This window comes from Heterodontus francisci, chromosome 26, assembly GCF_036365525.1.
Source record: "Heterodontus francisci isolate sHetFra1 chromosome 26, sHetFra1.hap1, whole genome shotgun sequence".
In the NCBI taxonomy this organism is placed as follows: domain Eukaryota; kingdom Metazoa; phylum Chordata; class Chondrichthyes; order Heterodontiformes; family Heterodontidae; genus Heterodontus; species Heterodontus francisci.
This window is the reverse complement of record NC_090396.1, coordinates 9,976,460-9,990,914: the sequence shown is the minus strand read 5'-3', so window position 1 is coordinate 9,990,914 and position 14,455 is coordinate 9,976,460. Positions and strand designations below refer to the sequence as shown.

At 51.4% G+C, this 14,455-nt stretch overlaps 1 protein-coding gene across 1 annotated transcript in view; it reads right to left on the bottom strand.

The window, feature by feature from the left end:
* acsf2 (acyl-CoA synthetase family member 2) overlaps nt 1–14,455 on the bottom strand; it is a 358,345-nt gene that overhangs the window by 251,345 nt on the left and 92,545 nt on the right. The window contains exon 9 of the mRNA XM_068057776.1: nt 6,074–6,165. Within this exon, the coding sequence (XP_067913877.1) occupies nt 6,074–6,165 (92 nt within the window). The remainder of the gene's footprint in view (nt 1–6,073; nt 6,166–14,455) is intronic.

Genomic DNA, 14,455 nt, shown 5'->3' with positions numbered 1-14,455 from the left:
GCTTGGAGGGCCGAAAGGCCTGTTCCTGTGCTGTACTGTTCTTTGTTCTTTCCCTACTCTCCTTTTCTCTTGAGCCCATTTCTGCTTCCTCTGCAGCCCACCTATCTCTCCCTAGCTTGTAAGAGTTACTTGGCCCAAATTTATTCTGAGTTAGGGGTCTGTGTATTATCTCACAGTCATCGGCTATTTCTGCTGGTTTTCTTACACTTGTAACTTCTTGTTTTTTAATATGAATTCCTATATTAACTGGGATGCTATTTTAAAATTCTTCCAGCAACATCACTTCTCTCAAATTTTCACATGAGGATTCTAGCTTGAGAGATCGTATCCAGCGATCGAAAGTCATATGTTTAATTCTTTCAAATTCAGTGTAAGTCTGGGTGGGTCTTTTCCTAATGTGTCTCAATTTCTGTCGATAGACTTCAGGTATTAACTGATATGCATTTAGAATTGCTGTTTTAGTTTGTTCATAGTTAGAGGAACTCTACTCTGATAACAGAGAAAAAGCTTCAGGAGCCCGACGCACAAACTCAACTTGTAAGAGAGTCCAAAATTCTTTCAGCCATTTTACCCTGGTAGCTACTTTTTCAAATTAGATAAATTTTGACTCAACCTCCTCCTCATTAAATTTTGGCATGAATTGTGAGTGTCTCGATACATTAAAGTTTTTCTCTGCATTGGGGATAAGGTTTGAGTGGCTGGTAGCATGCTCATCTTGGGCTCGTAGCTGTTCGAATGCACACTTTCTTGCTACTGCCTCTCTTTGCATCTCTCTTTCCTCTTTTTCCTTCTGAAACTGCATCCTCTCTCTTTTCAACTGAATTTTAGCTAAAGCTACCTTTTCAGACTCAAATTTCAGGCTTTCTTCTTCGGGTTCAGGGGTAAGTTTAAAATGATTAGCTAGACTCTTCACCACTTCAGGTTTCTTTGCCTTTTGATTGGAAGTGATTCACACCTGGTAGCTATGCTTTTTAAATCTTCAATACTTAATTTGTTTAACTTCTCATGGGATATCTCTCACTGCTCTGCAAATTCCTTAGCATTAAATGCGACCATCTCTTTTGTTTCTCGCACCACAGAGAAAAAACAGAACACAAGAAAACCTGTTAGTTTACTTTTCCACAATTTTAGAGGTCAATTTTCCTCCTGTTTTGAAACCTCTAATTTTTCTGATGGTTCAGATCATGGTCGAGCCCCAATTTGTTATGCCCACGTGGTAAGGGGTGTGGGTGGTTCCCACCTCCCAACTGACCACAAGAGTTTTTGTCACTAGGGTTTTTGTTTCATTTGTCAAATAAACAGACAATGACAGGTTTTCTTGTAACCGCATTCACACATTCCTGTGTCCACACACACACAAGAAATAATCAGAGCGGGAAAGGGGTAAGTGCTTTGAAGTAAGGTAGGCTGACAGGGTTCATGCTAAACCTGCTGAATTTTCTTGAGGGTCAATTTCTCTTTTCAAGTTGCAGGCCTGGGTTTTGTAGTGTTCTCTGGTAGCTGAGTCTTCAATCTAGAGATGGGGGAATCACTTTCAGTTCTCCACTGCACAAGTTGAAGTGCAGAATTGACAGCAGGGCACCTTCTTTGACTTTTTCTGGATTTCTCTCAGCTCTCAGTTGGCCAGGCTTTGGTGATCTTTGTTCCGATTTCTCTCCCTCTTTCTTGCTCCAGAGAGCTACTTTCTAAGGTCAAAAATTCCTCACATGCTACCTCTGTTGGTAGTGCAGAGCTCCCTCCCTGTGGTGACTGACGATGGACCGGATGTGGCTACTTCACACCTTCTTTGTTTCAGAAGAACCCATTTAATTCAGGAATGTCTCTTGATGGGTTTAGGATGGGTGTCATTGACACATCTTAGCTTGGAATGTATCCATTTGTTCTTACCAGACAGTAAGACAGTTTGAATATGCAAGGCCTGGTCATTTTACCTTCGTTGGCCACTTTGCAAGGAAAAGTAAATTTTTATAACTCTTCAGTTTGGCTTCTGTATTTCAATCACTGCACGCTATGTGAGCATTACAAACTCCATAGGAGACAGCCTTGATCTACACTCAGTTCATTCCTATTTGTGAAATACTCCTGCAATTTCTCAATATCACACTCTTTAGACCAGCCTGTTATGAAAGTGCTTCCATTATTAAATGTTTTTTGAGGATTCATGGTGGAGTTGGATTCATTGGAGGACTGATGTGATTCCATAGATGCTGAAATTTTTATGTAAAAGAGTCATTGGAAGGACTCTGTTTAACAACAATATTTACGATATGTCACATGTCTTTAGCTAAGTAAACAACAGGTCCTTCTGACTATGGGAGTTGTTTTCAAGAGAAGTAACACATTAAGATTTATGATGCGCAAGAGTGGGTTTCATTTTTGAATACTGGTTTGAGGCAGTTGGAAGGTTAGCCTGCTAAAAGAGAAGACCTTTTCTCCACCTCTTTGAGAAACTCTGAGACTCAAGTGTAAGATCTAGAGAAACTGAAGCAACATTTCTCCAGAGATGCTTCTAGAAGACTTCCTCTCGACATCTCCTGAACAAACTGCTTCTGGAAAGATCCCAGTGACCTGTCTACGTATACTCAGACACCAGACTGTATGGCATCTCGAACATAACATATCTTATCCTGTTTCTTCAAGAATTAACAAATACTTTGGCAAGTACAGGAGGCCTTAATGTTGAGATTCAACACCCTCATACAGTCGCCTAGTAACACCACGCCCCATTGCGCTTTGTTAGTGACTGTATCTCTACTGATGTTAATCATAGAATGGTTACAGTGCAGAAGGAGGCCATTTGGCCCATCGTGTCCTCTGCAAGAGCATCTCAGCTGGTCCCACTCTCCTGCCTTTTCCCTGTAGTCCTGCAATTTTTTCCCTTCACATAATATACAATCTCCTTCAGAAAGCCCTGATTGAATCTGGCTCCATCACACACTCAGGCAGTGCATTCCTGATCCTAACCACTCGCTGCTTAAAAAAGTTTTTTCTCATGTCATCATTGGTCCTTTTGCCAACCCCCTTAAATTGGTGTCCTCTGGTTCTCAATGGGAACAGTTTCTTTCCATCTACTCTGTCTAGATGTCTCATGATTTTGAACAGTTCTATCAAATCACCCGTCAACCTTCTCTACTCCAAGGAGAACAGGCCCAAGCTTCTCCAATCTCTCCATGAAACTGAAGTTCCTCATCTCTGGAACTATTCTTGTGAATCTTTTCTGCATCCTCCATAAAGCCTTCACATCCTTCCTAAAGTGCGGTGTCCAGAACTGGACACAATACTCCAGTTGAGGCTAAACCAGAGTTTATTTATTTTAAGATACAGCACTGAAACAGGCCCTTTGGCCCACCGAGTCTGTGCCGACCAACAACCACCCATTTATACTAACCCTACAGTAATCCCATATTCCCTATCATCCAACAACTCTAGGGGCAATTTATAACGGCCAATTTACCTATCACCTACAGGTCTTTGGATGTGGGAGGAAACCTGAGCTGTACTGTTCTTTGTTCTTTCTTTGTTTGTCCCACTGCTCCTGCACACACTCCTTTAAAATTTTAGGTTGCCTTCCCTCATTCTTCCTACCAAACTAGATCATACTTCTTTGCATTAAATTGCATCTGCCAATGTCCACCCATTCCACCAACCTGTTTATGTGCTCTTGAAGTCTATTACTAACCACCTCACAGTTCACAATTCGTCCCTCACACTGTCACTCAGTAACCCCTCCCACCCAGCGCCCTGTGTTACTGACTGTATCTCTACTGTTGTTAATCCAGCTCCCTCACACAGTCACTCAGTAACCCTTCTCCCCCCAATGCCCTGTGTTACTGACTGTATCTCTACTGTTGTTAATCCAGCTCCCTCACACAGTCACTCAGTAACCCTTCTCCCCCCAACGCCCTGTGTTACTGACTGTATCTCTACTGTTGTTAATCCAGCTCCCTCACACAGTCACTCAGTAACCCCTCTCCCCGCCCCAGTATGATGTGTTGCCGATTGTATCTCTACTGATGTTAATCTAGCACCCTCACAGTCACTCAATAACCCCTCTCCCCCGGAATGCAGTGTTACTGACTGTATCTCTATTGAAGTTAATCCAGCTCCCTCACACAGTCACTCTGTAAACCCTCTCCCCCCAATATTCTGTGTTACTGACTGTATCTCTTCAGATGTTAATCCAGCTCCCTCGCACTATCACTCAGTAACCCCTCACACCCCAGCGCCCTGTGTTACTGACTGTTTCTCTACTGATGTTAATCCAGCTCTTTCACACTGTCACTCAGTATCCCCTCTCCCCCCAGCACCCTGTGTTACTGACTGTATCTCTATTGATGTTAATCCAGCTCCATCACACAATCTCTCTGTAAACCCTCTCCCCCCAGTATTCTGTGTTACTGACTGTTTCTCTACTGATGTTAATCCAGCTCTTTCACACTGTCACTAAGTAACCCCTCACAATCCAGTATCCTGTTTTACTGACTGTATCTCTACTGATGTTAATCCAGGTAACACACTGTCACTCAATAACCCGTCTCTCCCCAGCGCCCTGTGTTACTGACTGTATCTCTATTGATGTTAATCCAGCTCCCTCACACAATCACTCAGTAACCCTTCTCCCCCCAGCGCCCTGTGTTACTAACTGTATCTCTACTGTTGTTAATCCAGCTCCCTCACACTGTCACTCATTAACTCCTTTTCTCCCAGCGCCCTGTGTTACTGACTGTGTCTCTATTGATGTTAATTTAGGGCGGCACAGTGGCGCAGTGGTTAGCACCGCAGCCTCACAGCTCCAGCGACCCGGGTTCAATTCTGGGTACTGCCTGTGTGGAGTTTGCAAGTTCTCCCTGTGTCTGCTTGGGTTTTCTCCGGGTGCTCCGGTTTCCTGCCACAAGCCAAAAGACTTGCAGGTTGGTAGGTAAAATGGCCATTATAAATTGTCACTAGTATAGGTAGGTGGTAGGGAAATATAGGGACAGGTGGGGATGTGGTAGAAATATGGGATTAGTGTAGGATTAGTATAAATGGGTGGTTGATGGTCGGCACAGACTCGGTGGGCCGAAGGGCCTGTTTCAGTGCTGTATCTCTAAAACAAAAACTAAAATTAAAACTAAAAACCCTTCTCCCCCCGGTCGCCCTGTGTTACTGACTGTATCTGTACTGATGTTAATCCAGCTCCCGCACACTGTCACTCGTAACCCCTCTCCCCCCAGTGCTCTTTTACTGACTGTATCTCGATTGATGTTAATCCAGCTCTTTCACACAGTCACTCAGTAACCCCTCTCCCCCCAACGCCCTGTGTTAGTGACTGTATATCTACTGATGTTAATCCAGCTCCCTCACACTGTCACGCAGTAATCCATTGTTCTTTAAACAAATATTTTTAATTCACTGAGGTAGATAGAGAGAAAGTTAATCAGTTGATGTGTATCAGTTTATCTGCTAAGGAGTGTGTCCGACAGAGCAGACGTGACAGAATCAGTATCAGCTCCGGATTGTGTAATGCATTGGGCAGGAAGTTGAGGCAGAGCCTGTGCGATGGTGATAGTCTCCATTGAGGTCCAATCAACTTCCCCAAATCCCTTACACAATAGCAATCTTCAGGAAATTGAGGAAAAACATTCCGTTTTCCTCATGCCTCCATTTTGAGTTCCTTTTACGACTCACTACCTTGGGTGTCAATGATTAGATGAAGAGGTTCTCCCACTCTGTGTGACAGTGTGCTTTTGGCCTGCTCACACATCTTCCCCTCTCACTCTGCTCTGGGACGTTTTTCCATTTTCCTCAACAGCCACCTGCCTACCTTTGTGTAATGGTTGAGGCTGCACAATTCATTTCACATCTAATCCTTGCAGCCAACATACAGAGTCTTCCACCTCATCGGTCTGAGCTGGATTCAAACATCCCAGAGGTGGGCTGCAGCACACAGCTCTTCACCCCCATTCAAAGGCAGGGGTCAGAGGTTGGAAAACATGCTGCCCAATGGCCACCTCCAATACACAATCAGCTGTGTTCCTGGAGAGCTGAAGAGATCAAATATCTTCCCTTTCAAATGCAGAGAATTTTTCCTTACCTGCTTCCAGTGTTGAGATGTCAAAAGTAGCGAAGTCTTTCTGGCTGAGCATGTCAATGTACATTGTTGGTGTCCCATAGAGAACTGTACACCTAGAAAATCACACAGAATACACTGAACATCATAGCAAGCTACAATTTCACAAATCTCTGCATGCTGTTTGTCTTCACCTGAGGTCTGCAAAACATTAATCTCCCTCTCTTCCTTTCTGGTCTCTCAATTTTGGTGATGCAATTCTGGTCAGTCCCTCCGAACCACCTTGTCTTCTTCCTTCTGGCCTTTAAATCCCCTGCCCTACCACTCTCCCTCCTCCTTGCAGTCTTCACTGTGTTTACATCGCACTGACCCACCATCACCCTTCCACTCGCTACCCCCACCACCAACTCATTCTTACCCTGTGGAATCTCCTGCCCTCACTCCTGGGATCTTGTCAGGGTACAAGAAAGACCATTTTATAAGTACAGTTGGGACAGGTGAAAGTTAGGCCGGACATCAGGTGAAGCTACTCAAAAAATAAACCCACAATTGGCAGATGTTGTTGCTGAGCTGCTGGAGTGTGCAACATGCAGGGCAGGAGCCCCCCCCACTGCGCACACCGCACCCCCCCCCCCACAGACCCACAGCAAGCATCAATTCAGTGACTGAATTCAGCAGAGAATGGCAATTTGGGCATACTTTCCATAAGACCATTACCCTCCCAGAGAGAGGCATTAGCTCTTTCATCTGCACAGATCCTCTGGAGTGACTGCTCACTGTCCCCCAGCCCTTGGGGCTTACCCTGACTGCCCTTCTGAATCCACCAATCACACTAAAGCCATTCCTCTCCTCCACTTGTCCGGCCTTCACTAAATTCACCACACTAAGCATTAAGGGGCCTCACTCTCCTCTGCTTAAAATACTCACTACTCCAGTATTATCCTGGAGATGAATGCTAACTCCCGACTTCTTTTCACCACAACCAACCATCTCCTTAAACCCCTCCTCCCCCCTCATCTCCAACATGTGCAAGGAGCTGACGGACGTGTCACCAAGGTGCAGGCCTCTGCCGCTTTGCCACTGTTACAACTCAGATAGCCAGAGATGAAGGACAGAACAGCAGCCTAGCCTTTATACACTTAAAAGCTTTTATTTACAGTTACATACAATGCACCTCCAATCCAACAAGCACATTTTCAGTCAGCTCCTATATATATGGTATATACACACCATATATACCACGGGTAAGCTCCAATTTGATGCCCACCTCCTGAATACAATTAACCCCCAACTGATATACAATTCGCACCCACTTCCTACTGCCCACCAAGTCAAACCTCCCATCACTGCCAAACTGCCCCAATCCTGAAACTATGGGCAGAATGTTATGGTCCACAAACGAGAGGGCTGGTGGCAGGTTGGGGGGGGGGGGGGGAGGCGGGGGGTGCTAAAATTGAGTCGGAGGTGGGGAGGGGCCATTCCTGACCCCCTCCCGCCCCATTGCAATTTTACATGGGATGGCGGCAACAAGAAACAGCCAGCTGGCTCCAGGCCAATCAAGGCCTTCATAGTGAGAGGACTCAGTACAGGAGCAGGGATGTCTTGCTGCAATTATACAGGGCCTTGGTGAGGCAACACCTGGAATATTGTGTGCAGTTTTGGTCTCCTTATCTGACGAAGGATGTTCTTGCTATAGAGGGAGTGCAGCGAAGGTTTACCAGACTGATTCCTGGGATGGCAGGACTGACGTATGAGGAGAGATTGAATTGGTTAGGATTATATTTGCTGGAGTTCAGAAGAGTGAGGGGGAATCTCATAGAAACCGATAAAATTCTAACAGGACTTGACAGGGTAGATGCAGGAAGGATGTTCCCGATGGTGGGGGAGTCCAGAACCAGGGGTCATAGTCTAAGGATACGGGGTAAACTTTTCAGGACTGAGATGAGGAGAAATTTCTTCACTCAGAGAGTGGTGAGACTGTGGAATTCACTACCATAGAAAGCAGTTGAGGCCAAAACATTGTATGTTCGCAAGACGGAGTTAGATATAGCTCTTGGGTCTAAAGGGATCAAAGGATATGGGGGGAAAGCAGGAACAGGTTACTGAGTTGGATGATCAGCCATGATCATAATGAAGGGCCAAATGGCCTACTCCTGCTCCTATTTTCTATGTTTCTATATGGCCACTTCAGGGCTTCCGCCCACCGCCACGGGTATTTTATCCTCAGCGAATGAACACAAAGGCCCCAAGAACCCGCCTGCTAAAACCAGATGGCTTTCATGCAGGCTTGGGGACAGGTACAGCACAGGGTGAGATACAGAGTAAATCTCCCTCGACACTCCCATCAAACACTCCCAGGACAGGTACAGCACTGGGATTGGCTGCTCTCTGATTTGGGAGCCTGAGTGCATCAACAAGGTGCAGCTGACTGTGGCTGTGTGCACAGGTTGGAGGCTGCAGGCTGTGTGACTGCTGCAAGAGGGAGATTCAAACTGAAACAAAAGTTTGTTCCAAATTTCAACAAAGGAAGGAAGGCAGAGAACTAGAAGCTCTTTTGTGAGTTTGTTTTATCCTGAAGTCTTTTTCATTGATTGTTGGGGGTGGGGAAAGAAGAGACCTGAAGACCTTGGGTGGGGCTGCATTGTTCAATTGGGAGCTCCTGTGTTTAACATCTTTGGATAGGGAGCTCCTTCCCCACCCCAACTACTAAGCCTGGGACAGCTGGAGCTGCCCAGGTGAAGAGACTTCTCTTTTCTCTTATCTGAACATCGAAGGAGGCGTGTGCCTTGGCAGCTTACAGCTGACCCAGGTGAAGACATCACCCACCCTCCCAACTGGAAGACCAGCTACAAGACTTCTTTAAAATACCAACAAAGACTGATTCCTCCTGGCCTTCTTCTCCCTCAGCCTCTTCCCCTGTGCTACATCCTCTAAATGTTGCTTTTTTGATTGATTGTATTTGCTCTTTTTTTCTCTCAGCAAAGTGCCTGTAACTCTTCTACCCCATGACTTCTCAGTCCTCTCCGGTGGTGGGGCCCTCCTATGCTGCAGCAGCTGCGACAGCTGCTCCTGTGGCCCCGTCACCATTTAAAATCTAAACATCAAAGCATGGGGTGAAGAGTTACACTCATCCTAATATGACTATTGAGGCTTGTGTTAAGGCAATGGCCGTGGTTGTCGGCCCCTCGGCCATTTTTGCAGCCTCAAAGATGTATGGGAAGACTGTGTTCTTCCTGAAGACTGAGCGGGCTGTGTCCCTTGCCCTAAGTACGGGGCTCACAGTGGGTGGGGTTTTCCTGCCAGTGGACCCTCTGGGGGCCACTGCACATCGGGTAACCTTGTCAAATGTCCCACCTTTCATTCCTGATGAGCTCCTCCTCCCCCACCTGCACCATCTGGGGGAGGTGAGGTCAGGGATCACCCCAGTCCCGCTCGGTCTTCGGGAGCACAGCCTCCAACATGTGTACTCCTTACGCCGCCAGCTATTCATGCAGCTGGCGCGGGAGGAGGTCTTGGAGGGCCACTTCAGTATAGAGTTTCAGGGGACGGCCTACCGCGTCTTCTGGACCTCGGATGGGGCGCGGTGCCACGTCTGCAAGGGGGTGGGGCATGTTCGTAAGAACTGCCCCAACCTCCCGGCCGCCAGCTCCACCTCGGCGGCCCAGAGTGGTTCCACAGCACCTCCTCCCACTCCCCCCACACATCCAATAGACGCCGCTCAGTCGGTTCCGGAGGCTGTGGTTTTCACAGCCTCCGGCAGGGAGGGGAGCGTCCGTCCGAGCAGAAGGAAGACGCGGGGAAAAAAGAAACATCATGAGGCGCGTCCCCTGGACACTTTGACTCAACCCGAGCCTGAGCTCAGCCCAAAGCCCATTCCTATGGAATCCACCTGTCCCAGGGCTGGGCTCAGGCCCAGGGTGACTAAAGAGGAAAAAAAGGGTGCGGAGGCCTCTGATGACATGGAGGTCTCTGAGCCTCCGCGCCCTAGTGGGAAAAAGAGGAGAAGGCACCCCTCCACAGAAATAGCACAGGGCCCTGAGGTGCCCATCTGTTGGAGGGGAGCTGTCTCCTGGCTCGGGTCCCCAGGTTTCCCCTACTGCTACCACCAAGGCTACAAAGTCCGGGCAGGAGCTCCCTATTCCTCAGGATGGAGGGGAGGGGAAGGCCCTGGTATATGAGGCCCCTCCTGAAGGAGTAAGTGGGGCCCTGCTTGTGGTGGGGGAGCCTGGGGACTCCGCCCATTCTGCCACTGCTACTGGGTCGGGTGCCCTGAGTGAAGGGGAGGGCGAGGCCCCAGAGGGTCGGCCCTCCCAGCCGGAGTCCACCACCAACCTAGAGACACCCGACCCGGTTATAACCGAAAATGCTGCCCCATCTGCTGGGCCTGTGGGTGCTGGCGGAGCGGGAGATAGCCTCCTCCCTCCGCCTCCAGTCTCGGCTCCGCCTGGTTTTCCGGACTCGGGAACTTCTGTCTCCCCTGGACCACTCATTGCCCTGGGGACGGAGGTGGACGGGGGTCCTGAACTGCTGGTGCCTACAGGCTCCAGTTTCACAATAGAACCCAGAGAGGACTCCTCCACCATCGATCCTGGGGGTGGGATCGCGACGGAGGCGGGACCAGCTGGCACGGCCGGGACGTCCGCCCCACAGTGTGCGGTGGGCGTGTCGGCCGCTGGCGGTGATGACCCGGAGGAGGATGGGGATTCGGTGGGGGGCACGAAGGATGATCTTGATTCCATCGCCAGTGAGGTGGTGGAGTCCCTCGTGCCTCCCACCGAATCTCCTCTCATCCCCACGGCGGAACTCCGGGATTTCCTCGCAGTTTGCAGGGGCTGCCGCAATAAAGTTCAGCTGGCCCTCGGCCGTTGGTCGAATCTGGCGCTGATCATCCAGTCCGTCCGTGCTGCCCTGAAGATAACGGGCAAGCGCGCGGGTGTGAAACTGGTTGAGAGGCGCCGTTTTAATGTGTTCCTCAATGGGTTGCTGGGGGAGTGGAAGGCCAGGTGCACTTCCACTCCCTCCTCACAGTGAGCTGTTGGTGACGGGTTTTAAGTACCTTTGACATGAAGATAACCATAGCCAGCCTCAACATCAACGGCAGCAGGGGGTCTCACCGCAGATTTCACAATCTCTCAGTCCTTAGGGAAGGGAGATACGCGGTGAGCTTTCTGCAGGAAACCCACACCGTTCCGGGAGACGAAGCCACCTGGCTCCTGGAGTGGCAGGGTGGGGTCTACATGAGTCACCTCACCGCTATTTCCAGTGGGGTGGCTATCTTGTTGGCCCCGACTTTTCAGCCGGAGATCTTGGGGGTCAAGGAGCTCGTGCCGGGCCGCTTGCTCCACCTCGCCGTTCGCCTGGGTAGCGTGCCGCTTCACTTTGTGAACGTGTACGCACCCAGACCTGGCGTGTTGCAAGTGCACTTCTTTGAAGAAGTGTCCGCTCTCTTGAGCTCCATCGATAGCGGCGAGTGCATCATCCTCGGGGGGGATTTTAACTGCACCCTCGAGGTGGGGGATCGTTCCGGTCCCCAGCGCGGCCAAGCGTCGGTGGAGAAGTTGAGGGGACTGATCAGCTCCCTTAACTTGGTGGACGTCTGGCGGAATCTCCATCCCGACTCCAGCGCCTTCACGTGGAGTTCTGGAGGAGGAGGGTCGCGAATCGACCGCCTCTACATTTCGCAGGCGTACGCCTCCCGCGTCTCGGCGGCCTCCATGCGGCTGGTGCCGTGTTCGGACCATCGCCTGGTGTGGGCGGAGTTCACTCCGCTCTGCACGCGGGCGGGGTCCGCGTACTGGCACTTTAACAACCGGCTGCTGGAGGACGAGCGATTTCGGGACTCGTTCTGTCGATTCTGGGCTGACTGGAGAAGGAAGCGGGGGGGCTTCCCCTCCTTGAGGCTATGGTGGGATGTGGGCAAGACTCACATCCGCGTCTTCTGTCAGGAGTACGCGAAGGGGTCGACCAAGAGGCGGGAAGCCGAGATCGGGCGCCTTGAGAGGGAGGTGCTCGACTTGGAGTCCCGCCTCGGTCATGCCGTCGTGGACCCGGCCCTGTGGCAGGCGTACAAAGAGAAGAAGGGCGCGCTGAGGGACCTGCAGCTTATAGGGTCCCGAGGCGCGTACGTGAGGTCGCGGATCCAGATCCTGGAAGATTTGGACCGCGCCTCTCCCTTCTTCTACTCGCTGGAAAAATGGCGGGGGGTCCGTAAGCAGCTCGTTGAGCTGCTTGCCGACGACGGATCCTCCATCACGGATCCGGAGGGAATGGGCCTCCTGGTCCGTACTTATTACAGTGCGTTGTTCTCTCCGGATCCGTCCAGCGAGGATGCGCGCAAAGTTTTGTGGGTGGACCTGCCGCAGGTCAGCTCGGAGGGCGCCGAAAGATTGGAGGCTCCGCTCACGTTGGTGGAGCTGACTGGCGCCCTCCACCAGCTCTCAAGGGGCAAATCCCCAGGGCTGGATGGGTTGCCCGTGGAGTTCCTCAGGGCGTTCTGGGACGTCCTGGGGGACGATTACGCGTGGGTCCTGGGGGAAAGCCTGGCGACCGGGGAGATGCCCCTCTCGTGGCGCAGGGCGGTCATCGTCCTGCTGCCGAAGAGGGGCGATCTCCGCCTGCTTAAAAACTGGCGTCCGGTCTCCCTCCTCAGCACGGATTATAAGCTCTTTGCCCGGGTTATGTCTACCCGCCTGGGCTCCGTGCTGGCCCACATGATCCATCCCGACCAGTCCTACACGGTCCCGGGCCGGTCCATCCAGGACAACGTCCACCTGGTCCGGGACCTGATCCATCTTTCCCAGAGGACTGGTCAGTCGGTCGCCTTTCTCTCCCTCGATCAGGAGAAGGCGTTCGACAGGGTGGATCACGATTACCTTTTCGGGACTCTGCGCGCTTTCGGACTCGGGCCGCATTTTGTGACCCGGGTCCGACTTTTATACGCCGCCGCAGAGTGCCTAGTCAAAGTTAACGGGTCCTTGACGGCGCCCCTTCGCTTTGGGAGAGGAGTGCGTCAGGGATGCCCCATGTCCGGCCAATTGTATACCATCTGCATGGAGCCGTTCCTGTGCCTGCTTCGCAGGAGGTTGACGGGATTGGCTCTGCGCGAGCCGGCCATGTAGGTCGTCCTCTCGGCTTACGCCGACGACATGCTCCTCGCGGTCACAGATCCCGTTGACATGCGGGATCAAGTCAACTGCGCGACTGCCAGCAGACCTTTTCTGCTGCGTCCTCCGCGAGGATCAATTGGGAGAAATATGCTGGACTCCTGGTGGGTCAGTGGCAGGTGGACTCCCTGCCGGAGGAAATGACACCTTTTGCGTGGAGCACCACGCACCTCTTCTATCTGGGAGTCCACCTTAGCCCCACTGAGGAAGCCTGTCCGGTAAACTGGCAGGTGTTGGAGGCGAAGGTCAGCACTTGGTTGGGGTGCTGGACAGGATGACTCCGAGTGCTTTCCTACAGGGGCCTTGCGCTGGTAATAAACCAACAGGTGGCCTCGATGCTGTGGTACCGGTTGGTCACTTTGGCCCCGCCCCCTGCATTCGCCACCAAGATCCAGAAGAAACTTATCGATTTCTTTTGGGGCAAGAGGAAACACTGGGTCTCTGGCGCGGTCCTGAGCCTCCCGATCGAGTAGGGCGGCCAGTCACTGGTGTGCTTCCGCACCCAGGCTGCGACTCTCCGCCTTCAGTCCCTGCAGAGATACCTGTACGTCGATCGTCCTCCCAGATGGTGCGCACTGGCGATGTATTTTTTCCGCCAGTGTCACTGCCTTCAAGATGACAGGCAGCTCCGGGTGGAGTCCGTTAACCACGACTCTCTGAGGGAGTTGCCTGTCTTTTACCGGGATCTATTCCGAGTCTGGAACATGGTCGCCTCCAGTCAGGGCGCTCCCCCACCAGCGGAGGAGTGCCTCGGCTGTCCGGGCGACTGACTCTGGGGACGGAACGGCAGGCGGAAGAGTAGTCGAAGCCCCCGGGACGGCCCTCACTGCGGGTGGCGAGGGGGCTCGGGAGAGCTGAGAGCTCCCGGCCGAGCGACGGTTGCTCGGCCGGAACTGCTCATTGGACCCAGGCACCGAAACCCTCCTCGGCAGCCAGTCCTGCACAACCCGAGCCGCCTCTCGGAAATGCCCCCCGTGCCATTCCAATCGGCGCGGAGGGGTTTCCTGTATGGGCAGCTCCTGCATACTCTTCACTTCCTCGCCCTCGTCAGCTGGCCGGACACGCCCTGGCGGTCCGCGTTGCCATCTGGTGGCAAGGGGAAACCCCGATGGCGGTCTCTCTACGCGGGAGTCTTCCCCCTTTACATCGGGGACCTGGGATGGAGGGTGTTGCACAGGGCAGTCCCATGCAATAGACTTTTAAGTAGGTTCACAGACTCCCAGGCCGTCTGTACCTTCTGCGG